Source organism: Anolis sagrei, chromosome 12 (assembly GCF_037176765.1).
Source record: "Anolis sagrei isolate rAnoSag1 chromosome 12, rAnoSag1.mat, whole genome shotgun sequence".
Classification (NCBI taxonomy): domain Eukaryota; kingdom Metazoa; phylum Chordata; class Lepidosauria; order Squamata; family Dactyloidae; genus Anolis; species Anolis sagrei.
The window spans coordinates 16,961,864-16,989,363 of NC_090032.1; the positions used below are offsets into that span (position 1 = coordinate 16,961,864).

The window sequence follows — 27,500 nt, forward strand, 5'->3', positions numbered from 1 at the left end:
TTTGTATCTTTGCACTTCGTTTTTCCTGCCAAAGTGGAGTATCTTGCATTTGTCCCTGTTGAACTTCATTTTGTTATTTTTGGCCAATCATCTCTCTAATCTGTCAAGATCGTTTTGAATTCTGCTCCTGTCCTCTGGAGTATTGGCTATCCCTCCCAATTTGAATGGAAGGGAGAACCTCATGGGCTGCATTTTGGGGACATCTGGAGGAATCCTCATGGTTAAAAACACTACGCCCGCTCTCTTGGAATTCTGCAAGATCAGATACTTCCTTGAATATGATGGGTGAAGGGTGCCACCTAGTGGCAGCCAGTGAGAATTCTGTTGCAAGCAAGATAGCGACCTTTTATTTTATTGGGTTGTTGTAGGATTTTTCGGGCTATATGGCCATGGTCTGGAGGCATTCTCTCCAGACGTTTCGCCTGCATCTATGGCAAGCATCCTCAGAGGTAGTGAGGTCTGTTGGAACTAGGAAAAAGGGTTTATATATCTATGGAATGACCAGGGTGGGACAAAGGACTCTTGTCTGCTGGAGCTAGGTGGGAATGTTTCAACTGACCACTTTGATTAGCATGCGATGACCTGACAGTGCCTACAGCAAACTTTTGTTGAGAGGTGATTTGATGTCCTACAGCAAATTTTTGTAGAGAGGTGCGCAGGAGGTGGGTTGCAGCTGGGTGTTACTGGATTTAAGGAGCTAACTTTGAGACTTATCTTTGGGAGAAAAGTATGTTGCATTTTGGTGGTGGATGCTGCTGGTTTCCCCCCCAGGTTTGTTGGATTTTTCAGTATCCTGACCTGTCTCTTGTAATCCTGGAACCTTGAACATTTCGACTGGCTTTTGGCTACGGTATAGACTCTTGATCCCTGACTTTGTTTATTGAACTCTTGGCATTTGACCACTGGACTGGACCCTTTTGACTACGGAGTTGTTTTTGCTATCTTTATGTTTTATGTTTTGGTCTATTAAAACAGCCAGCAAGAAAGTGCTGTTTTAATTAAACTGTTTGTTAAAACTGGGAGTTTGATTCATCTCTACCTAAATAAGGCAGAGCCCTGGCAACGTGACATTGCCAGGGGTTTGACATTGCCAGAGTTTGATTCATCTCTACCTAAATAAGGCAGGGCCCTGGCAACGTGACACTGCCAGGGGTTTGACATTGCCAAAGTTTGATTCATCTCTACCTAAATAAGGCAGAGCCCTGGCATCGTGACATTGCCAGGGGTTTGACATTGCCAGAGTTCGATTCATCTCTACCTAAATAAGGCAGAGCCCTGGCAACGTGACACTGCGAGGGGTTTGACATTGCCAGAGTTTGATTCATCTCTTCCTAAATAAGGCAGAGCCCTGGCAACGTGACACTGCGAGGGGTTTGACATTGCCAGAGTTTGATTCATCTCTTCCTAAATAAGGCAGAGCCCTGGCAACGTGACATTGCCAGGGGTTTGACATTGCCAGAGTTTGATTCATCTCTTCCTAAATAAGGCAGAGCCCTGGCAACGTGACATTGCCAGGGGTCTGACACTGCCAGTTTGATTCATCTCTACCTAAATAAGGCAGAGCCCTGGCAACGTGACATTGCCAGGGGTTTGACATTGCCAGAGTTTGATTCATCTCTACCTAAATAAGGCAGAGCCCTGGCAACGTGACATTGCCAGGGGTTTGACATTGCCAGAATTTGATTCATCTCTACCTAAATAAGGCAGAGCCCTGGCATCGTGACATTGCCAGGGATTTGACATTGCCAAAGTTTGATTCATCTCTACCTAAATAAGGCAGAGCCCTGGCAACGTGACACTGCCAGGGGTTTGACATTGCCAGAGTTTGATTCATCTCTACCTAAATAAGGCAGGGCCCTGGCAAAGTGACATCCGAGGGTGAGGCAGAAGCGAGGAGAAATTTAAAGGCACAGTGTATCTTTTCTTTTTGCTATCTCTGCTTTGCTTTGCAAAGAAAGAAACCCAGAAAACAGTGTATATATCATAAAAATAATTTATAGTCTCCTCATATAATAATGCATTGCCACGTGACGTTTACTACCTAATGATAGCTGTATTCATCCTCTCTTGTGAATATTATAAGTGAGCCCTCCTTCCGTGGGTACAAGTATTGTGTCTTCCTAATCAGTCGAGGCGCAAAGGTTGTACATTCTTACCAACCAGGAGCATTTTTTTTTTGTTTTCACTGTTCTGTTGAAAGGATTTTCATCAGCAAAGTCATCATATAGGGCGGAAAATCCAACTGAGCACAGGATGGGCATACGTGTCGAACTCAATGCCTGCGGGCCAAATTCTGCCCACAGATATGATCCTCCAGATGCAGGGCGATGCCTCCTGCACTCATTTAACATCATAACCAAAGCTGATGGGAGTTGTGATACAGTACACATCCGGAAGGGAAGCGGTTTGTTCTGTTTAGTCTGCGACTATTATGCGAGGAATGCAAAGATATCCATTTTGCCACTGAAAAAATGGGAGTGTGATTATTATGCAGTGGCGACTCTTTATGTGATGAAATACGGTGATGTTCCTCACATAATAGTCTCTGCGACTATTATGTGAGGTACACAAAAATACCAATCTTTCCACCCAAAAAATGGAGGTATGATTACAATGCAGTGGCAACTCTTTATGTGATGAAATATGATAATGTTCCGCACATAATAGGCTATGCAACTGTTATGTGAGGAACACAAAAATACTAATCCTGCCACCCAAAAAAATGGAGGTATGATTACAATGCAGTGGCAATTCTTTATGTGATGAAATATGATGACGTTTTGCACATAATAGGCTCTGTGACTATTATGCGAGGAACACAAAAATACCAATCCTGCCACCCAAGAATGGAGGTATGATTACAATGCCGTGGCAACTCTTTATGTGATGAAATATGATGACATTCCGCACATAATAGTATCTGTGACTATTATGAGAGGAACATAAAAATACCAATCTTGCCACCAAACAAATGGAGGTATGACGTGGTAACTCTTTATGTGATGAAATACGATGATGTTCTGCACATAATAGGCTCTGCGACTATTATGCGAGGAACACAAAAATACCAATCCTGCCACCCAAAAAATGGAGGTATGATTACAATGCAGTGGCAATTCTTTATGTGATGAAATACGATGATGTTCCGCACATAATAGGCTATGCGACTATTATGTAAGGAACACAAAAATACCAACCCTGCCACCCAAAAAAATTAAGGTATGATTACAATGCAGTGGCAACTCTTTATGTGACAGAATGCAATGATGTTCTGCACATAATAGGCTATGCGACTGTTATGTGAGGAACACAACAATACCAATATTGCCACCTAAAAATGGAGGTATGATTACAATGCAGTGGCAACTCTTTACATGATGAAATACGATGATATTCCATACATAATAGACTCTGTGACTATTGTGTAAGGAACACAAAAATACCAACCCTGCAACCCAAAAAATGGAGATATGATTACAATGCAGTGGCAACACTTTATGTGATGAAATATGATGATGTTCTGCACATAATAGGCTATGCGACTATTATGTAAGGAACACAAAAATACCAACCCTGCCACCCAAAAAAAGAGGTATGATTACAATGCAGTGGCAACTCTTTATGTGATGAAATATGATGACGTTCCGCACATAGGCTCTGTGACTATTATGCGAGGAACACAAAAATACCAATCCTGCCACCCAAGAATGGAGGTAAGATTACAATACCGTGGCAACTCTTTATGTGATAAAATATGATGACATTCCACACATAATAGTATCTGTGACTATTATGAGAGGAACACAAAAATACCAATCTTGCCACCAAACAAATGGAGGTATGACGTGGCAACTCTTTATGTGATGAAATGTGATGGTGTTCTGCACATAATAGGCTCTGCGACTGTTATGTGAGGAACACAAAAATACCAATCCTGCCACCCAAAAAATGGAGGTATGATTACAATGCAGTGGCAACTCTTTATGTGATGGAATGCAATGATGTTCTGCACATAATAGGCTCTGCGACTGTTATGCGAGGAACACAAAAATACCAATCTTGAAACCCAAAAAATGGAGGTATGATTACAATGCAGTGGCAACTCTTTTTATGATGAAATACGATAATGTTCATTCATAATAGGCTATGCGACTATTATGTAAGGAACACAAAATACCAACCCTGCCACCCAAAAAAACGGAGGTATGATTACAATGCAGTGGCAACTCTTTATGTGATGAAATATGATGATGTTCCACACATAAGAGGCTCTGCGACTATTATTCGAAGAATACAAAAATACCAGTCCTGCCACCCAAAAATGGGGGTGTGATTATTATACAGTAGCGACTCTTTATGTGATGAATGGATACGATATCTTATGGATATGTCTGGCTTTACAATGTCCGTTTGCCTTTCCCCAATCTCAGAGCCACAAGTAACATTTAAGCTGTTGTTCCCATTATTCCCAGTCCGCATGGCGGATCATCAGCAGTGATGGGAGGTTCAATAACATCCGCAGACCCAAATTAGGAAAAACTAAAGAGCGGCAACCATTATGTAAAAAAGTATGGTTGGTGCCCAGTATCCATGGATTTTCCGTCAATTCGAAGGCAATCATAATGATGAAAACGAGTCTTAACCAACCACCTCATAACTACAGTATACATTAGGCATGGGCAAACTTCAGCCCTCAAGTTAGGAATTGTGGGAGTTGAAGTCCAAAACACTTAAGAGGGCCCGTTTGCCCATGCTAGGTATACATGGAATGATTAACTTTTCCTCAAAGTACAGCTTTTCCCAAGCTGGTGCTCTCCTTCCTGATAATGCTGGACGAGAACCACTCACAGTTGTGACTGGGAGTTCTAGTCCAAGAAGGACAGACAGAGGGCACCAGGTCAGGAGAAAGCAGGGCTGCAGAGTGATGGGAACTGTCCCGCCTGTCACTTCTTCTTCGGGGCCGGAGAAGGAGAAGACTGGCTGCGGCTCTCCCAGACTTCGCGAATGGTGCGCCGGACCTCGCGGGGCAGGTTGAGGGTCTCCGCGTGGCACTGGAGGATGTGCCGCTTGACGGTGGACAGGCACACGCGTCGCAGGGGGTACTCGCAAACCATGCACACCAAGTGCCCCGCGGTGGCATCGAAGTCCACGAGGAAGCGGCCTCGCCAGACGGGGTCAAAACCCTCGGCCAGGAAGGAAGGCTCCTCCTTGCCCGCGCCGGCAGCTACTCGCCGGCCGGCTCTGGTGCCGCAGTCTTTGGCATGGCTACCCGCAGAGCCGGTCAGAGGGCAGGAGGTGGTGCCTTGGCCGGAGCAGAGGCGGCGTGGGGAATCCGTGGAGTGAAGCCTCAGCAAAGACACAGAGCAGTTGCGATCTGGGGAAGCGGGGACAAGAGATAACAAAAGTAGATATAACAAAGCTGCTAAGGCAGTGGTTCTCAACCTTCCTAATGCCGCGACCCCTTAATACAGTTCCTCATGTTGTGGTGACCTCCAACCATAACCCTAACATTATGAATTGCCATGTAAATAATAGGCTTGGGCAATCAAGAAAAAAATTGGTTCTAAACTCGTTTCGTTTCTAGGGTGCGCTAGCGTTTCTAAATTCTGAGGACTTCCGAAATTTAAGATTTCAAAATTTCGTAAATTACGAATCAATTCGTTAATGGTGGACGCGATTGCGCAATATGCTAAAAAAAACCTCCAAATGGGACAGGGGGAACTTCTGAAGCTTCCCTCTCCCTCTGTTGTTGATTGTTGGTGTGATAAAACAAACAACAACTATATTATATTATATTATTATAATATTATTATTATATATTGTTGTATATTATATTATAATATTATATTATTGTATATTATATTATTGTTTAATAATAATAATAATATATTATTATATTATTATATTATATATTATTATATTATATTATAAATATTATTATATTATATTAAATTATGTTACTGTATATTATATTTTATTATTATATTATATTACTTTATATTATAATATATTATATATATTATATTATATTATATTGTACAATATAATATATTGTACAATATAATATATTGTACAATATAATATAATATAATAATATATTATATTAATTATATATAATTAATATATATAATTATAATTGTACAATATAATATAATATAATATAATAATATAGTAATAAAATATATACTATAATAATATAATGTAATATATACAATACTATAATATAATAGTATTATAATAATATAATATAATATATATTATAATAATATTATTATATTATATTATTGTATATTATATTATTATTATATTATATTACTTTATATTACAATATATTATATTATATATATAATATTATAATATATTATGTTATATATATTATATATATTATATTATACAATTATAATATAATATAATAATATAGTAATAAAATATATAATATAATAATATAATATATACAATACTATAATATAATAGTATTATAATAATATAATATATATTATATTATATTATAATTATATTATATTATGTTATTGTATATTATATTATTATTATATTATATTACTTTATATTACAATATATTATATTATATATATAATATTATAATATATTATATTATATATATTATATTATATTATACAATTATAATATAATAATATAGTAATAAAATATATAATATAATAATATAATATAATGTAATATATTATTATAAAATTATAATATTATATATTATATTATAGTATTGTATATTAGAGTGAGGCAAGAAGAAGCATGAGGAAAGAGGAGGGAAGCAGCAGAGCAAAGGGACCGGAAGTGGGGTAAATGCGAGATTGTAAAACTTGCACCAGACATACGAAAATAATTACAAAATAATTACGAAATAATTACAAAAATTGGAAAAATTGTTTCGATTCTTAATTACTCCTCACACTATTCCTGCATGGTTCGATATTGGATCGTAAGCTAATTTAAATACGAATTAATAACAAATTACGAAATTAACGAACTGGATCGCCCAAGCCTAGTAAATAATGATCTGTAGGATGTATTTTCATTCACTGGAGAAAATTTGGCACAAATACCTGGTATGCCCAAATTTGAATACTGGTGGGGTTGGCGGGGAAATTGATTCTGCCATTTGGGAGTTGTAGTTGCTGGGATTTATAGTTAACATGTAAACAAAGAGCATTCTGAACCCCACCAGCAATGGAATTGAACCAAAGTTGGCACAGAGAACTCCCATGATCAACAGAAAATACTGGAAGGGTTTGGTAGGCATTGACCTTGAGTTTGGGAGTTGTAGTTCCCCTACATTCAGAGAGCACTGTGGGCTCAAACAGTGATGGATCTGGACGAAACTTGGCACAGATACTCAATATGCCCAAATGTGAACACTGATGGGGTTTGGGGAAAATCGACTTTGACATTTGGGAGTTGTAGATACTGGGATTTATAGTTCACCTACAATCAAGGAGCGTTCTGAACCCCACCAATGATAGAATTGGGCCAAACTTCCCACACAGAACCCCTATGACCAACAGAAAATACTGTGTTTTCTGATGGTCTTTGGCGACCCCTCTGACACCCCTTCGCGACCCCCTCAGGGGTCCCGACCCCCAGGTTGAGAAACTCTGTGCTAAGGCAATGGCCCCCCATCCTTGGTGAACCTATATTTTAGGGTGTTGCAGTCCACTGACATTTCAGGACTCAAGGTTGCAAACAACTGCACTAAGACAGAAACCCCACAATCCAGGCAATCCACCAGTAGCTGTTTCAATTCGTTGCTGGGCCATGTTCTGGAAGCATTCTCTCCTGACGTTTGGCCCACATCTACGGCAGGCATCCTCAGAGGTTGTGATGTTTGTTGGAAACTAGCCAAGTGGAGGTTATATATCTATGGAATGATGTCCAGGGTGGGAGAAAAATCTCCTGTCTGTGTAAATGTTGCAATTAGCTGCCTTGATTAGTACTGAATGGTCTTGCAGCTTCAAAGCCTGGCTGCTTCCTGCTTGGCGGAGTCCTTTGTTTATTTATTTCAAAATTTATTTCAAACATTTGTACCCCTCCCTTCTCAATCCCCAAGGCGGTAGGGGGGGATTCAGGGCAGCTTACATTCGGCACAATTCAATGCCACTACACATACATAACTAGCTGTCCCCTGCCACGCGTTGCTGTGGCCCAATCTGGTGATCTGGAAAATAATTAGAAAATGTTGGTTTCTAATATACGTAATTTCTTTCTGCTTGCGGGTAAACAGTATTTCTTGTTGTTTCTTTGTCAGTGTTGATGTGGAGAGTGTCTGGTTTGCCTACTCTGGAACATGCAACATATTATAGTCCTTCTTTAGGGGTCCCTTTCAAATCTATGATACTATATCTGTGTGTCTGTGAATCATATATATCTATCTATATCTATGGCTGGATGGCTCTTTGTCAAGAGGGCTTTGATGACATTTTCTTGCCGTGGTGAAGGGAGTTGTACTGGATGGCCTTGAGTATTTTCTGATGGTCGTGGGAGTTCTGTATGGAAAATTTGCCCCAATTCTGTCATTGGTGGGGTTCAGCATGCTCTTTGATTGTAGTTGAACTATAAATCCCAGTAACTACAACTCCCAAAGGTGAAGATCTATTTCCCTCAAACTCCATCTGTGTTCATATTTAGGCATATAGAATATTTGTGCCAAGATTGGTCCAGATCCATCATTGTTTGAGTCCACAATGCTCTCTAGATTTAGGTGAACTACAAATCCAAAAATTCAGATCAACGCCCACCAAACCCTTCTAGTTTTTTCTGTTGGTCAGGGGAGTCCTGTATGCCAAATTTGGTTCAATTCCATTGTTGGTGAAGTTCAGAATGGTCTTTGATTGTAAGTGAACTATAAATCCCAACAACTACAACACCCAAATGACAAAGTTTTTTTCCCCTCAAACTCCATCTGTGTTCATATTTAGGCATATAGAATATTCGTGCCAAGCTTGGTCCAGATCCATCATTGTTTGAGTCCACAATGCTCTCTAGATGTAGGTGAACTACAAATCCAAAACTCAAGGTCAACGCCCACCAAACCCTTCTAGTTTTTTCTGTTAGTCAGGGGAGTCCTGTATGCCAAATTTGGTTCAATTCCATTGTTGGTGAAGTTTAGAATGCTCTTTGATTATAAGTGAACTATAAATCCCAGCAACTACAACTCCCAAATGACAAAATCATAATTTTTTGAGTGATGGTCACTCCTTGTGTTGTGAGACGTTTTGTTGCCAAATGTGGTGTGATTTCGTTCATTGGTTCTTTTGTTTTTAAGGTACTCATTATGCACAGAGCATTTATATATATATAGATATATACAGTAATTACATATAAATGATACATTAAATTAATTGAAAAATTAGTTTAAAATAAAAAGTACATTAATAAAAAGTACAATAATACTGGCTGTCTAGCCTTTGTTGGGAGGTTTTAGCTGGCCCTGATTGGTTCCTGTCTGGAACTCCCCTGCTTTGGAGTGTTGTTCTTTATTTACTGTCCTGATTTTAGAGTTTTTTGTGGTTCGTTTTCATGGTTTCCTCCTTTCTGTTGAAACTGTCCACATACTTTTGGATTTCAATGACTCCTCTGTGTAGCATTGAATATTCAATGCTGATCAATCCTCACTTGCCAAGTTTCTAACAGATCTCACAACCTCCGAGGTTGCCTGCCATAGATGTGGGTGAAATGTCAGGAGAGAATGCTTCTGGAACATAGCCAGACAACCCAGAAAACTCACAGCAACCCGAAGATTATTATTACTGAATCCTAGTGTTGGAAGAGACCACAAAGACGATCCAGTCTACCCCCATTCTGCTAAACAGGAAAACACAATCAAAGCCCTCCCAACAGATGGCCATTCCGCCTCTGCTCAAAAACCTCCATAGATGGAACCTACAACAGATTCCCAGGCATCATCACTGCTAAACATCTCTAACCATCCAAAACGTTCTTCATAATGTTTCAGTGAAATGTAATATCATTATTATTAATAATAACAATAATAATTAGAGTAAAATAATAAATGTAATAACAATAATAGAGTAAAATAACAACTGTAATGATAACAGTAATATATAAAGTAAAATAACAACAATGTTTTTGGGGAGGGAATTCCACAGACGGGGAGCCACTGTTGAGAAGGCCCTGTCTCTCGTCTTCACCAATAGCGTTTTCAACGGCGGTGGGATCAAGAGCAGGGCCTCCCCAGATGATATTAAACTTCGTGATGATTTGTAGTAGGAGATACGTTCGGACAGGTAGTCTGGGCCACAACTGTTTAGGGCTTTAAAGGTTAAAACTAGTACTTTGAACTGTGCTTGGTAGCAGATCAGCAACCAGTGGGGCTGGCGTAACAGAGGAGTTGTATGCTCCCTGTATGCCACTCCGGTGAGCAACCTAGTTACTGACTGTTGGACTAATTGAAGCTTCCGGACAGTCTTCAAAGGCAGCCCCATGTAAAGCATATTGCAGTAGTCTAATCAGGGATGTAGCAAGAATGTGTACTACTGTGGCCAAGTCAGACTTCCCAAGGTACGAGAGCAGCTGGCGCACAACAATGAATCTAGGATCACTCCCAAGCTACGAACCTGCATCTTAGGGGGAGTGTTATCCCGTCAAGTACAGGTTGTAACCCTATGCCCTGTTCAGCCTTTCGACTAACCAGGAGGACCTCTGTCTTGTCTGGAATCAGGTTCAATTTGTTCGCCCTCATCCAGACCGACACAGCAGCCAAGCACCTTCTTTGGAGACTTCTAAACGGAGATTGGATAGCCATCTGTCAGGGGTGCTTTGAATGCTTTGGTTAGACCACACCTGGAATATTGTGTCCAACTCTGGGCACCACAATGCGAGAGATATTGACAAGCTGGAATATGTCCAGAGGAGGGCGACTCAAATGATCAAGTGTCTGGAGAACAAGCCCTATGAGGAGTCACTTAAGGAGCTGGGCATGTTTAGCCTGAAGAAGAGAAGGCTGAGAGGAGACATGATAGCCATGTATATATATGTGAGAGTTGACAAGCTGGAATGTGTCCAGAGGAGGGCGACTAAAATGATCAAGGGTCTGGAGAACAAGCCCTATGAGGAGCGGCTTAAGGAGCTGGGCATGTTTAGCCTGCAGAAGAGAAGGCTGAGAGGAGACATGATAGCCATGTATATATATGTGAGAGTTGACAAGCTGGAATGTGTCCAGAGGAGGGCGACTAAAATGATCAAGGGTCTGGAGAACAAGCCCTATGAGGAGCGGCTTAAGGAGCTGGGCATGTTTAGCCTGCAGAAGAGAAGGCTGAGAGGAGACATGATAGCCATGTATATATATGTGAGAGTTGACAAGCTGGAATGTGTCCAGAGGAGGGCGACTAAAATGATCAAGGGTCTGGAGAACAAGCCCTATGAGGAGCGGCTTAAGGAGCTGGGCATGTTTAGCCTGCAGAAGAGAAGGCTGAGAGGAGACATGATAGCCATGTATAAATATGTGAGAGGAAGCCACAGGGAGGAGGGAGCAAACTTGTTTTCTGCTTCCCCAGAGACTAGGACGGAATGGAGGAATGGCTTCAAACTACAAGAGAGGAGATTCCATCTGAACATGAGGAAGAACTTCCTGACTGTGAGAGCCGTTCAGCAGTGGAACTCTCTGCCCCGGAGTGTGGTGGAGGCTCCTTCTTTGGAAGCTTTTAAAAAGAGGCTGGATGGCCATCTGTCGAGGGTGCTTTGAATGCAATTTTCTGCTTCTTGGCAGAATGGGGTTGGACTGGATGGCCTGTGAGGTCTCTTCCAATTCAACGATTCCATCTTGTCTTTACTAATAATATAATATAGTATATTGTATATACATATAATATTTATAATATTATAATGCAATACAATATAAAACTAGTAATAATAATACGATATTATAATTATATATTTACATTACATGTAATATTACTAATAATATTACAATATAATGGTATAGTGCAATATAGTAAGATGTAATACTGATATTGTACGATGCTAATATGTGTTATGCAAACTTACCCACTGTTCTCTTCTTTGTATTTGGCTTAACTCTCGAGTCTTGAGTTGTTTCTGTAAGCAAAAACACACCTTGTTTTGTCAACACTGCGCAAAATGCATTCTCAACGTGTTTCAATCCCTTCCTACCTTGCAAACATCAAATATAATATAATACTACTACTAATAATAATACAATATTATAATTATATATTCTATTTTACATGTAATATTATTAATAATATTACAATATACTGGTATAGTACAATATAGTAATATATAATACTGATATTGTACTATGCTAATAATATAATATATTGGATGTACCGTATATACCCGAGTATAAGCCGAGGCACCCAATTTTACCACAAAAAACTACGAAAACATATTGACTTGAGTATAAGCCGAGGGTGGGAAATGCAGCTACTAGTAAATTTCAAAATACCAATACAATTACATTAATTGAGGCATCAGTGGGTTAAATATTTTTGAATATTTACTTAAAACTATAATTTAAGATAAGACCGGCCAACTCTGATTAAATCATTATTCTAAACTTCTTCAATGTAAATGTGCTGATGTATCCTTCCAATAATAATAGAGTAAAATAATGGAAATGTAATAACAGTAATAATAAAATAAATGTAATAATAATAGAGTAAAATAATAGACATGTAATAATAACAGTAATAATAGAATAATAAATGTAATAATAATAGAGTAAAATAATGGAAATGTAATAACAGTAATAATAGAATAATAAATGTAATAATAATAATAGAGTAAAATAATGGAAATGTAATAACAGTAATAATAGAATAATAAGTGTAATAATAATAATAAATAGAGCAAAATAATGGAAATGTAATAATAACAGTAATAATAGAATAATAAATGTAATAATAATAGAGTAAAATAATAGAAATGTAATAATAACAGTAATAATAATAACTAGAGTAAAATAATGGAAATGTAATATTAACAGTAATAATAGAATAATAAATGTAATAATAATAACTAGAGTAAAATAATGGAAATGTAATAACAGTAATAATAGAATAATAAGTGTAATAATAATAATAAATAGAGCAAAATAATGGAAATGTAATAATAACAGTAATAATATAATAATAAATGTAATAATAATAATAAATAGAGCAAAATAATGGAAAATTTATTTATTTAGCTTGTATACTTATTTAGCTTCTCCCAATTTGGCTTGGAACGGTTTACAGAAGCAGATTAAAACAATACAATTAGCTTTAAAAGTAAAAATAACAAAACAATAGGTGGCGAGAACAGGCATAGTCCGGGTAATAATAACAGTAATAATAGAATAATAAGTGTAATAAGACTAATAATAATAATCGAGTAAAATAATAAATGTAATACTACTACTACTAATAATAATAACAGAGTAAAATAATAAATAATCTTGACTCGAATATAAACAGAGGGGGGCTTTTTCAGCCTTAAAAAAAGGGCTCAAAAACTAGGCTTATACTCGAGTATATACAATATATATGTCTTGTAAATATTGTAAATAAATAAATAAACAAACTCATTGTGAATCTACTGCAGGATCCACATCCTTGCTTTTGCAACCAGTTACACAAACTATACCACAAATTGGGGAGGAGGCACGGGCTATGGCAGAATTACATCCCATTCTGTGGGATGTAATTCCAGGTAGGAATACTTGAGATTGGCTGTGGAATATGCGGCTCTCCAGATACTGATGAACAACTGGCGCTATGATTCCTCCCCGACGGCCAGGCTGGGCAGGGATGATGGGAATATGAGTCCACCAATATCTGGATGGTCATAAGTTCTCCAGCCCTAGTTGAGACAAAGTTCTGCACTTTGAATGGCTGTGTGCATGTCTCAGAGGACATCATGGTTAAGAAGCAGGATCTTAGAAACCAACACACATGTCCCCACCGTTTCTGCCTCTTCTCCAGATTACTACGTACCTGGCTGAGCCCGGCAATACAGTTTTAAGGTGAATCCAGCAGGGAAGGTGCCGTCGGTGAAGATACGGATTTCGGCAGGGGCCGAGCCTGGGACACCGCACTCGGAGAGCCACTCCTTCCCTGCAATGCGAAAACAATCACAATAATAATAATAATAATAATAATAATAATAATAAACTTTATTTGTACCCCGCTACCATCTCCCCAAGGGACTCGGTGCGGCTTACATGAGGCCAAGTCCGAAGTACATCAAACAAACATCAATAACATAACATTAATTTTTAAAAATCAATAAAATACAAATCATATAAATCACAACAATCAACAATTACATATTAAAAATGGCCGGGCGGAACGTAATAGATTAAAATTGAGAATATGCTGACGTGAACAGGTAAAATTTAACTGGGATAGGATTTTTCAGAGAGAAACGAGGGAATTCAATCCATCCTAAGTCAGTATTAAAGTGCATTATGAGGACATATTGCTGAGAGTTTTCCTTATTCTGGGAAGGCACACAGAAACAACCACGTTTTCAAGCTCCTCCTAAAGACTGCCAACGTTGGGACATGTCTAATGTCTCTGGGAAATGAATTCCAGAGTCGAGGGGCCACCACCGAGAAGGCCCTCTCCCTCGTCCCCACCAATCGCGCCTGCGAGGGAGGTGGAAGCGTGAACAGGGCCTCTCCAGATGATCGAAGAGATCACGTGGGTTCGTACACAGAAATGCGGTCACGAAGGTAGGCGGGTCCCAAACTGTTCAGGGCTTTGTAGGTAAGAATCTGCACCTTGAATTAGGGCCAGAAAATGAACGGCAGCCAGTGGAGCTCCTTAAACAGGGGGGTTGACTGCCACCTGTAAGAAACACCGGTTTCTTATAGGGATCTGCCGCCTGTTGTACCAATTGAAATTTCCGGGCTGTTTTCAAGGGCAGCCCCACGTAGAGTGCATTACAGTAATCCAATCACAAGAAACGTTGTTGGGCGAGTGGATTTATTAACAAAAGACCCTCCTCATAAATGCAGCAGAGCAACTTATCAGCAGTAGTGTGACCCAGCACTAGTAGCCCAAAGTGAAAAAAAGAAGAAAAACACACCTCTTCCCTAGGAGGGTTTTCCCTGGTCAAAAAAAGGTTGGGTATAAAATAATTTTCTTTGCAGTAAAATAATATGGCTGCACTATTTGCAACAACAAGGTTCCCATAACACAAATAAACAAATACACGGTAGCTTTACATACAGCAGCCTTCATACTGGAGTTTTCTCACACGAGGCTTCTCTCACAGACCGAGACCTTTCTCCCACTGAGGTTTACCTCAGACTGATGGTTTACTAATTTATTTATTATTTATTTATTTACTTTGCTTCTATACCGCTGTATCTCAAGCCCGAAGGCGACTCACAGCGGTTCACAAACAGTAAAAACAGTAGAAACAGCAGTGGTTCCATACAACATATAACAATTGACTTAACACATTATCCATACATTACCAATAAGCAATTACAATGCACAATTATTACAAAAAACAACCGTACCCAATCTTCTCATCATCCAAGCGTAGTCCAGGTTCCTCGTCCATTGTTCCGTTCCTATGTTCCATTACCAGATTGCACTAAATTACTCAAACGCCTGCACAAACATCCAGGTCTTCACCTTTTTGCGGAATACCATTAGAGATGGTGCTAGTCTAATGTCCGTAGGAAGGGCGTTCCACAGCCGAGGAGCCACCACCGAGAAGGCCCTATCTCTCGTCCCCGCCAGCCGAGCTTGAGAAGCAGGCGGGATCGAGAGAAGGGCCTCCCCGGAAGATCTCAAAGTCCTGGTGGGTTCATAGGCAGAGATGCGGTCGGATAGGTAGCTTGGGCCAGAACCATTTAGGGCTTTAAAGGCCAACGCCAGCACTTTGAATTCAGCCCGGTAGCAGATCGGTAGCCAGTGGAGTTGGCGCAACAGGGGGGTTGTATGCTCCCTGCGCTCCGCTCCTGTCAAAATCATGGCTGCCGAGCGTTGGACTAGTTGGAGCTTCTGAGCTGTCTTCAAAGGCAACCCCACGTAGAGAGCATTGCAGTAGTCTAAACGGGATGTAACCAGAGCGTGGACTACCGTGGCCAAGTCAGACTTCCCAAGGTATGGGCGCAGCTGGCGCACAAGCTTTAGCTGTGCGAATGCTCCCCTGGTCACCGCCGAAACCTGGGGTTCCAGGCTCAGCGATGAGTCCAGGATCACACCCAAACTGCGAACCTGCGTCTTCAGGGGGAGTGCGGCCCCATCCAGCACAGGCTGTAACCCTATGCCCTGTTCGGCCTTGCGACTGACCAAGAGTACCTCTGTCTTGTCTGGATTCAATTTCAATTTGTTCGCCCTCATCCAGACCGTTACAGCGGCCAGGCACCGGTTCAGGACCTGAACAGCCTCCTTAGTAGCAGGTGGAAAGGAGTGACAGAGTTGGACATCATCCGCGTACAGATGACACCGTACTCCGAAACTCCGGATGATCTGCCCCAGCGGCTTCATGTAGATGTTAAACAACATGGCTTTCTAACAGGCTTTGGCCTACTCCGTCTCCTCAGGATAATAATAATAATAATAACAACTTTATTTTTATACCCCGCCTCCATCTCCCTGAAGGCATGTTCACGGAGTTCCACTGGCTGCCGTTTATTTTCCGAGCCCAATTTAAGGTGCAGGTGCTTACCTACAAAGCCCTGAACGGTTTGGGACCAGCCTACCTGTGTGACCGCATCTCCATCTACGAACCCACACGTTCACTTCGGTCATCTGGAGAGGCCCTGCTCGTGATCTCACCGGCGTCGCAAGCGCGCTTGGTGGAGATGCAGGACAGGGCCTTTTCCGTGGTGGCCCCCCAACTCTGGAACACCCTCCCCAAAGACCTTAGACAGGCCCCTACATTGGCTGTCTTCAGAAAGAACTTGAAGACCTGGCTTTTCCGATGCGCCTTCCCAGATTAGGAAATCTCCACTACCAAGTCCCATAAGCACTTTGTCAGAACCAATGGTTGCTGCACATCGCACATCGCACTTGCCCTGGAAGCCCCATATACACCTCCTGTCACATCAGCACTTTTAATCCTTGTACCCACTCTCTGGCCCGGCCCAGTTTTATTGTGTTTTAGTGTATCTATCCGAACGTATCTCAGCCTATCAGCCCACCAGGACCCTAAGATCTTCTGGGGAGACCCTGCTCTCTATCCCGCCGGCTTCACAAGTGCGGCTGGCGGGAACGAGAGACAGGGCCTTTTCTGTGGTGGTCCCTCGGCTTTGGAACACCCTCCCCATAGAGGTACGATCAGCCTCCTCACTGATGGTGTTTCGGAAAAGACTGAAGACATGGATTTTTAAACAGGCATTCGGTTAATCCGTTGCAACGAATTTTGATGACTAAAGAATTGGTAATCATGGACGATGAATTTTGGATTGCGATTCCAGTTACGAGATGCATGGGATTATTATTGGTGGCCCAATAATTTGTATTGTATATGTGTTTTATGCTTTTAAACTGAATATTGTTTTTTAAGTGTTGTAAACCGCAATGAGTCGCCGACTTAGGCTGAGATATTAGCGGTATACAAGCGCATAAATAAATAAATAAATATTGTGCCTGTTGTTTATTTTGCTTTATTCTGTTTTTAATGGTTTGATTTGCTTAGATTGTATTGTTGTGTTGTGTGTTGAGGCCTCGGCCTGTGTAAGCCGCATCGAATCCTTCGGGAGATGCTAGCGGGGTACAAATAAAGTTTAATAATAATAATAATAATAATATGCAGTGGCGACTCTTTGTGATGAAATACAGTGATGTTCCTCACATAATAGTCTCTGCGACTATTATGCGAGGAACACAAAAATGGGGGTGTGATTATTAAGCAGTGGCAACTCTTTATGTGATGAAACTCAGTGATTTTCCCAGGTACAGAAAAATGAGGGTTTACCTTCCGGGGAGGGGGCTTGCTCTACTGTTGGCAGGACAGCTCCCTCGCTCCAGGCTTCCAGGATGTTGTGCTTCTCTTCTAGGCTGAAGTCGAGCGAATGGGCGTGCTGCTGTAGGATGTGTTTGCGGGCCGCTGCAGGGCCCGAAGAACTCAAGATACCACCACAGACCATACAAACTGGCCGGCCATGGCTTTCGGCTATCAGGTACTCCTGTCTCCAAGAGCTGCTTGGCTCTTCCTGACCACTCGGGTTCAGCCGCTCCCCTGTAAAAAGAATGGGTTTCCCATTGAGGGTCTTCCATACTAGATCCACAGTAGCCAACTACTTTTGTGGGCAGACATTATGAGATGTGCTATTACGTTACGGTTTACTATACACTTTGAGTACTATGCACCCTACCTCTGTCCATGGGGTCCGCACTGGCTCCATCCCGTTTGGATGGGGTACGCTCAGGCACAACAGGATCGGCAGCCTCTTTCCCCTTTTCTTTGAAACGTAAAACAGAGGAAGACACCTTGATGTAGTCCAGCCGGGGAGTTTCCGCCTTCAATGCCATGAGCAACTGCGGAATGGCAGCGTAGACACACTGAAATCCAGCTGTGGAAAAAATGCAAATTATTTTATAAGACTGATCCCACAGCAAGCTGGCTTCAGGAAAGGCAAAAGCTGCACATCGCAAGTGCTGAACCTGACTCAGCACATCGAAGATGGCTTTGAAAGACAGCAGATCACAGGAGCTGTCTTCATAGACCTGTCAGTGGCTTATGATACTGTGAACCACCGCCTCCTCCTGAGAAAAATGTACAATATCACAAAGGGAGACCACCTCACCCACCTCATTGGAAACCTACAAAACAGGAGCTTTTTTGTTGAGTTCCATGGCCAGAGAAGCAGATGGCGAAAACAGAAGAACGGCCTGCCTCAGGGAAGCGTGCTCGCTCCATCCATGTTCAACATTTACACAAATGACCAGCCACTGCCAGAAGGGACAGAGAGCTTCATCTATGCTGATGATCGTGCCATCACTGCTCAAGCAGGGAGCTTTGAGATGGTAGAACAGAAGCTCTCCGAAGCTCTAGGTGCTCTTACTGCCTATTACAAGGAAAACCAGCTGATCCTTAATCCATCTAAAACTCAGACATGTGCTTTTCATCTCAAGAACAGACAAGCATCCCGAGCTCTGAGGATGACCTGGGAAGGAATCCCACTGGAGCATTGAAACACGCCCAAATACCTGGGAATCACTCTGGACCGGGCTCTGACCTATAAGAAGCACTGCCTGAACATCAAGCAAAAAGTGGGTGCTAGAAACAATTTCATACGAAAGCTGACTGGCACAACCTGGGGACCACAACCAGACACAGTGAAGACATCTGCCCTTGCGCTATGCTACTCTGCTGCTGAGTATGCATGCCCAGTGTGGAACACATCTCACCACACTAAAACAGTGGATGTGGCCCATAATGAGACATGCCGCATTATCACGGGGTGTCTGCGCCCTTCACCACTGGAGAAATTACACTGCTTAGCCGGTATTGCACCACCTGACATCCGGCGGGAAGTGGCAGCCAATAGTGAAAGGACCAAGGCAGAGACATCTCCAGCCCACCCCGTTTGGGCATCAGCCAGCACGCCAACGACTTAAATCATGAAACAGTTTTCTAAGATCTACAGAGACACTTGCTGAAACACCTCAGCAAGTGAGAGTCCAAAAGTGGCAGGCTCAAACCCAGAGCCTCAACCAATGGCTGATTCCAAATGTGAGACTCCCCCCTGGGCACACAGAGGACTGGGCGACTTGGAAGGCGCTGAACAGACTGCGCTCTGGCACCACAAGATGCAGAGCCAACCTTCAGAAATGGGGCCACAAAGTGGAATCCACGACATGAGAGTGCGGAGAAGAGCAAACCACTGACCACCTGCTGCAATGCAGCCTGAGCCCCGCCACACGCACAATGGAGGACCTTCTTGCAGCAACACCAGAGGCACTCCAAGGGGCCAGATACTGGTCAAAGGACATTTAATCAACTACCAAACTTGCAAACTCTGTGTCTTTTGTATGTTTGTTTTGTCAAAAATGTAATACAACTGCTCAGTTGCCTGACACGATAAATACATAAATAAATGTTATAAGATCGCCAGAGAATGAGATAGAATGCAATGGATTGGAACATAGGAGATCCTGTTCAAGTTTCCACTGAGACATGAAACCCCTGTGCCGGCAGAACCAAAGACCGACAGATCGCAGGTTCGAATCCGGGGAGAGCGTGGATGAGCTCCCTCTATCAGCTCCAGCTCCTCATGCAGGGACATGAGAGAAGCCTCCCACAAGGATGATCAAACATCAAAACATCCAGGCGTCCCCTGAGCAACATCCTTGCAGACGGCCAAGTCTCTCACACCAGAAGCAACTTGCTCCTGACATGACAAAAAAATTAGTAATATTAGTATTATATTGTATTACATTATAATATTGTAATATTGCTTTGTATACTCATATGCTCATGCAGTCATGCCAGCCACATGACCTCGGAGATGTCTACGGACAACGCTTGGTCTTCGGCTTAGAAATGGAGATGAGCACCACCCCCAGAGTCGGACACAACTACACTTAATGTAAAGGGAAATGGACTTTAGGAAATACTGAGCGGCATTCCGTGGACAAGGGAGTTACGGATAGATGGGAGTTTTTCATGAGTGAAATACTCAAGGCGCAATTGCAAACAGTGCCACCAAACAGAAAAAAATAGGACAAGTGTAAAGAAGCCAGAATCCATGTCCAAAGAACTTCTAACTGTGCTAAGACTCAAAAGAGACACGCACAAGAAGTGGAAAAAGGGAGACATCACCAAAGAAGAATTGAAACAAATAGCCAACTCCTGTAGGGAAAAGGTTCGCAAGGCTAAAGCACAAAACAAGCTCAGGCTTGAAAGATGTTGAATTTTTTCATGGCCATTATTTGCCCCTGTTTTGAAAAGCAATCTCTTTGTGAGCTGCCCTCAACCTCAGCTTTTGGAGGAAGAGCAGATATAAATCAAAGCAATAAGTAACTCATTGAGAATCCAAAGCCGGGGAGTGAAAGGCCTTTTGTTATCACCTGTGACCTCATGCTCCTTCCATATTGGAGGCCCCTGCTTGGAACTGGGAACAGAATGAAAGGAGAGGAAAAGCTGGAGGAGGTGCTGCAGGAGGAAGGCATTCCAGCAGACAAAGAAGAAGAGCCCTCAAGCTTCCAGAGGGAAATAGAAGCCGGAAACTCCCTTTGTTTGCCTCTCTGCAGTTTTGAAACACATACTTGGATCAATCTGCATTCTGACCACCCCCATTTGACATGGAAATAAGCATGCATTGCTGAGGGAATTGCTGGGGAAGGGGTTCTTTTAAACACAAAAGGACTTGCAGACCTCCCAAAAAAGTTTGGAGTTTGAAACAACTTGCCAATTTAGTAGGAGCCCAGTTTACCTTGTTTTGGCCATGATGGCTGTCTTAATCCTAATCTAATAGGCGACAACCATAACATTATTTTCATAATAGTAATATATAAAGTATTGTAATTATATATATACACACACACACACACACACACACACACACACACACACCAACCAGTGATCCAACATCCATCCATGTGTGTGTATGCGTGTACGTGTGTGCATGTGTCTACATTGCCATATAATCCAGTCCTAAGTAGATATGTGTTTTGTTATGCTGTTGTTTTATTGAGGCCTTGGCATCGAGTCCTTCGGGAGATGCTAGCGGGGTACAAATATTTATTATTTATTTATTTCAAAGTTTTATATACCGAGCTTCTCACCTCATAAGAGGGACTCAGCCCGGTTTCCAACCATAAAAACACATACAATCGGTAAAATATCAAAATACACATTACAATAAAACATTAAAAAAGCACATATATTTAGAACTACAGTGGTCAGTTGTCACACTAAAATCGAATATACACCGTCTTCCATCCAGATCACTGTCTCATTCTTCGAAAGCCTGTCTCCACAACCACGACTTCACCTGTTTCCTGAATGTCAGGATTGTTGGGGCGGTTCAAACCTCTGGCGGGAGAGAGTTCCAGAGTCACGGGGCCACCATCGAGAAGGCCCTGTCCCTCGTCTCCACCAGCCACGCTTGTGAGGCCGGCGGGACCAAGAGCAGGGCCCCTCCAGACGATCTTAGTAATCTTGATGGTTCGTAGGGGAGAATACGTTCGGAGAGGCAAACTGGGCCGGAGTCGTTTAGGGCTTTATAGGTTAACACCAGCACTTTGAATTGTGCTCGGAAGCTAATTGGCAGCCAGTGGAGCTGGTGTAACAGCGGAGTGGTGTGCTCCCTGTACCCAGCACCCGTTAGTAATCTGGCTGCCGCGCGTTGTACTTGCTGCAGCTTCCGGGCAGTCTTCAGAGGCAACCCCACGTAGAGAGCGTTGCAGTAGTCTAAACGGGATGTAACCAAAGTGTGGACTACCGTGGCCAAGTCAGCCTTCCCAAGGTACGGGCGCAGCTGGCGCACAAGTTTTAGTTGTGCAAAAGCTCCCCTGACCACCGCCGAGACCTGGGGTTCCAGGCTCAGTGATGAGTCTAGGAGAACTCCCAGACTGCGAACCTGCGTCTTTAGTGGGAGTGTGATCCCGTCCAGCACAGGCTGTAACCCCGTACCTTGTTCGGTCTTACGACTGACCAGGAGTACCTCTGTCTTGTCTGGATTTAGTTTCAATCTGTTGACCCTCATCCAGTCCATCACAGCGGCCAAGCACTGGTTCAGGACCTGAACAGCCTCCTTAGTAGCAGGTGGAAAAGAGTGACAGAGTTGGACATCATCTGCGTACAGATGACACTGCACCCCGAAACTCTGGATGATCTCTCCCAACGGCTTCATGTAGATGTTAAACAACATAGGGGACAGTACTGAACCCTGCGGGACTCCACAGTACAATGGCCGAGGAGTCGAGCAGGCGCTCCCTAGTGACACCTTCTGGGAGTGACCCTCGAGGAAGGACCGGAGCCACTGCAAAGCAGTACCCCCAAGACCCATACCTGCGAGGCGTCCCAGAAGGATATCGTGGTAGACGGTATCGAAGGCCGATGAGAGGTCCAGCAGAGCCAACAGGGACACACTCCCCCTGTCCAGTTCCCAGCGCAGATCATCCATTAAGGCGACCAAGGCTGTCTCAGTACCATGTCCCGGCCTAAAGCCAGACTGTGCCGGATCTAGATAATTTGTGTCTACCAGGAACACCTGGAGTTGCGAGGCCACCACACGTTCCAGGACTTTGCCCAAGTAGGGGAGATTGGAAACTGGCCAAAAGTTAATAATAATAATAATAATAACCTTCCTAATGTTGCAGCCCTTCCCACTGCCTCAAGTATATAGAGCTAAGGAAACTCCAAACCAAATAAGACATTCACTTTAGGAAATAAAATGACACATTATAAGCAGACAAATATCAAACAGAGCAGTGGTTCTCAACCTTCCTAATGTTACAGCCCCTCCCACTGCCTCAAGCATATAGAGCTAAGGAAACTCCAAACCAAATAAGACATTCACTTTAGGAAATAAAATGACACATTACAAACAGACAAATATCAAACAGAGAAGTGGTTCGCAACCTTCCTAATACCACGACCACTTAATACAGTTCCTCATTATGTGGTGATCTCCAACCATAATATTATTTTCATTGCTACTTCATAACTGCAACACGGGAAACTGGATAGATGTATAGCTCTTAGATCACTGGTTCTCAACCTTCCTAATGCTGCAGCCCCTCCCACTGCCTCAAGTACATAGAGTTAAGGAAAATCCAAACCAAATAAGACATACACTTTAGGAAATAAAATGAAGCGCTTTGGTTTGCCTCCTTTTACTTCTGGCGTCACTCTCATCTGGAGTATAGTATAAATTCCAACCGAGGTGGTAATAGAAAGATTGCTCCTTAGTTCAGGAGACATGGGGAAAAGATAAATTAAGGGGTGGAAGTACATGCTACATGGGAATTTAGATAGATTTATGGCTCTTAGCTGGGATTAAACCGCTGAGCTGTAGAGCTTGTTGACCGAAAGGTCGCAGGTTCGAATCTGGGGCGACATGAGCTTCCGCTGTCAGCCCCAGCTTCTGCCAACCTAGCAGTTCCAAAACATACAAAATGTGAGTAGATCAATAGGTACTGCTCCGGTGGGAAGGTAACGGCACTCCATGCCGTCATGCCGGCCACATGACCTTGGAGGTGTCTATGGATAACGCTGGCTCTTCAGCTTAGAAATGGAGATGAGCACCACACTCCAGAGTCAGACACGACTGGACTTAATGTCAGGGGACAACCTTTACCTTTACTATGGCTCTTAGATCACTGGTTCCATCACATGAAGAGTTGCCACTGCTTAATAATCACACCCCCATTTTTTGGGTGGCAGGATTGGTATTTTTGTGTTCCTCACATAATAGTCGCAGAGACTATTATGTGAGGAACATCACCGTATTTCATCACATAAAGAGTCGCCACTGCATAATAATCACACCCCCATTCGGGGTGTGTGTGTGTGCAACATTGGTATTTTTGTGTTCCGCACATAATAGTCGCAGAGACTATTGTGTGAGGAACATCACCGTATTTCATCACATAAAGAGTCGCCACTGCATAATAATCACACCCCCATTCGGGGGGTGGTGGGGTGCAACATTGGTATTTTTGTGTTCCTCACATAATAGTCGCAGAGACTTATGCAAAGAACATCACCATATTTCTCTATATTATATTTAATTCTTTATTTTAAATAATCCCATAATGTGGGATTTTTAAATCACTGGAAGTCACCTTGGATCCCTCCCTGAGGCTCCTTTTACACTGCCATATGATCTAGATTATCAAGCAGATAATCCACATTATCTGCTTTGAACTGTATTATACGAGTCTACACAAGGAATGGGGAAACTTCGGCCCTCCAGATGTTAGGAACAGTTGAACCTGGAGGGCTGAAGTTTCCCCATTCCTTGTGTAGACTCATATAATCCAGTACAAAGCAGATAATCTGGATTTTATATGGAAGTGTAAAAGGGGCCTGAGAGATGGATGGGGTATACAGTCAATAGATAAATACATCCAACCGACATTTCAGGAAGAGCTGCTCAACAGTGGAATACGCTACTTTTCTCTGAGAGTTTGAAGCAGAGACCAGATGGCCGTCTGCTAGGAGAACTTTGGTGGTGCCTTCCTGCCTGGCAGAAGGGGGTTGGACTGGATAGCCCTGGAGGGAGTCTCTTCCAAATCTGGAAGAGACTGGATGGCCATCTGTCGGGAGGGCTTTGATGGCATCCCTCCCAACTCTAGGATTCTATTATTTAGACGGCCACCGTTGGGAAAGTTTTGATAGCTTCCCTCATAACTAGTATTCAGAGACTGGATGGCCATCTGCTGGAAGAACTTTGATGGTGTCCCTTCTAACTCTAGGTTCCTATAATTTAGGTGACCATCTGTCGGGAGGGCTTTGATGCTGTCCCTTCTAACTATAGGATTTCAAAAGCTGGACAGCCATTTGTTGAGAGGACTTTGATGGTGTCCCTTCCAACTCTAGGATTCTATTATTCAGACGGCCATCTGTTGGGAGAGCCTTGATAGTGTCCCTTCCAACTCTAGCATTCAGAGGCTGGATGGTCATCTGCTGGGAGGGCTTTGGGAGTCTCCATCCCAACTCTAGTATTCAGAGACTGGATGGCCATCTGTTGGGAGGGCTTTGATGGTGTCCCTCCCAACTCTAGTTTTCAGGGACTGGATGGCCATCTGTTGGGAGAGCTTTGTTGGTGCCCCTCTCAAATCTAGTACTCAGAGGCTGGATGGCCATATGTGGGGAGGGCTTTTATAGTGTCCCTCCCAACTCTAGTATTCAAAGACTGGATGGCCATCTGTTGGGAGGGCTTTGATGCTGTCCCTCCCAACTCTAGGATTCTATTATTCAGATGGCCATCTGTCAGGAGGGCTTTGACAGTGTCCGTCCCAACTCTAGGATTCTATTTTTCAGATGGCCGTCTGTCAGGAGAGCTTTGTTGGTATCCCTCCCAACTCTAGGATTGTATTATTCAGATGGCCATCTGTCAGGAGAGCTTTGATAGTGTCCCTCCCAACTCTAGGATTCTATTATTCAGCTGGCCATCTGTCGGGATGGTTTTGATAGTGTCCCTCCCGACTCTTGTTGTTGTTCATTCATTCAGTCGACTCCGACTCTTCGTGACCTCATGGACCAGTCCACGCCAGAGCTCCCTGTCGGCCGTCACCATCCCCAGCTCCTTCAGATCGCCCTCTGTCGGGAGAGCTTTGTTGGTGTCCCTCCCCACTCTAGGATTGTATCATTCAGATGGGCATCTGTTGGGAGGGCCTTGACTCTAACTCTAGCATTCAGAGGCTGGATGGTCATCTGCTGGGAGGGCTTTGAGAGTCTCCATCCCAACTCTAGTATTCAAAGACTGGATGGCCATCTGTTGGGAGGGCTTTGATAGTGTCCCTCCCAACTCTGGGATTGTATTTTTCAGATGGCAATCTGCCAGTAGGGCTTTGATAGTGTCCCTCCCAACTCTAGGATTCTATTATTCAGACGGCCATCTGTTGGGAGGGCCTTGATGGTGTCCCCCCCAACTCTAGTATTCAAAGACTGGATGGCCATCTGTTGGGAGGGCTTTGATGCTGTCCCTCCCAACTCTAGGATTCTATTATTCAAATGGTCGTCTGTCGGGAGGGCTTTGATGGTGTCCCTCCCAACTCTAGGATCCTATGATTCAGATGGCCATCTGTTGGGAGAGCTCTGATAGTGTCCCTCCCAACTCTAGGATTCTATTAGGGAGGGCCTTGATGGTGTCCCTCCCAACTCTAGTATCCAGAGACTGGATGGCCATCTGCTGGGAGGGCTTTGATAGTGTCCCTCCCAAATGGAAGATTCAGAGGATCTGGGGGCAGTGGGAAGGCCTCTGGGCAGCCAACGCCCCAAAGGGAAGCCTCCCTCCATTGCTTTGCGGCGTGGCCAGGCTGGATTCGGCCCCGAGGAGCCCCTTCCCGTGCAGACACGCTTCCCGCCGCCTTTGGGGGGATCCCCGAGGGGCTGGGGGGCAGCCCCGGCCCTCCCTCCCTCCCCACCGAGGCTCCACTTTACCTCCAGGCTCCTCTCCAGCCGCGCCGCAGACTAGGCCTCACTTCCGCCGCACTAGAGACCTCCTCCCCTCCAAGGGAGGCAGAGTGGCCGCCCCAAGCGCAGCCGCTCCGCCCCTCTCCCGCTCTATGGTTTCATTGTCCGAAGGACCCCCGTCCCTCCCTCTCCCCGCGCCCAGAGAGCCACAACTTCCGGCGCCGCCATGGACTTCCAGGTGCCGCTCTACCCCTTCACATCTCTATGGCTGCTCAGGGGAGGAAAAGGCGTTTACGAGGTCTCCCCTTGCTTTGGCAATCTGTTCAGAGCAGCCAATCACCAGCTCCGCCCACGCCTCAAAACCCGCCTCTGCCCGGCTAGAGGGCCAATAGGAGCAGGGAAGCCGGTTACAGAGGCTCCAAAGGCGGGCCATCTAGCGGGGGAAGGAGGTA

The 27,500-nt window shown here is 43.3% G+C and overlaps 1 protein-coding gene across 1 annotated transcript; it reads right to left on the reverse strand.

Moving 5' to 3' along the window:
• Positions 1-1,977: 1,977 nt before the first annotated feature.
• SPINDOC (spindlin interactor and repressor of chromatin binding) lies at positions 1,978-27,246 on the reverse strand. Its single transcript, XM_060758402.2, has 6 exons — positions 27,076-27,246; positions 18,332-18,529; positions 17,932-18,195; positions 13,986-14,105; positions 12,037-12,087; positions 1,978-5,374 (listed from the first exon to the last, which is right to left on the reverse strand). The coding sequence occupies exons 2-6, from the start codon at positions 18,486-18,488 to the stop codon at positions 4,944-4,946; spliced, it is 1,023 nt and encodes a 340-aa protein (XP_060614385.2). The 5' UTR covers positions 18,489-18,529; positions 27,076-27,246; the 3' UTR covers positions 1,978-4,943.
• Positions 27,247-27,500: the final 254 nt, after the last annotated feature.

Bases quoted from the DNA above. Each gene is read 5' to 3' on its own strand.
- SPINDOC (XM_060758402.2), bottom strand. From the start codon at position 18,488: ATGGCATTGAAGGCGGAAACTCCCCGGCTGGACTACATCAAGGTGTCT. The intron at 14,106-17,931 runs GTAAACCCTCAT...TTCGCATTGCAG, and splicing joins GCAAGCCCCCTCCCCGGAAG to GGAAGGAGTGGCTCTCCGAG. The intron at 12,088-13,985 runs GTACGTAGTAAT...TTTTGCTTACAG, and splicing joins GTATTGCCGGGCTCAGCCAG to AAACAACTCAAGACTCGAGA.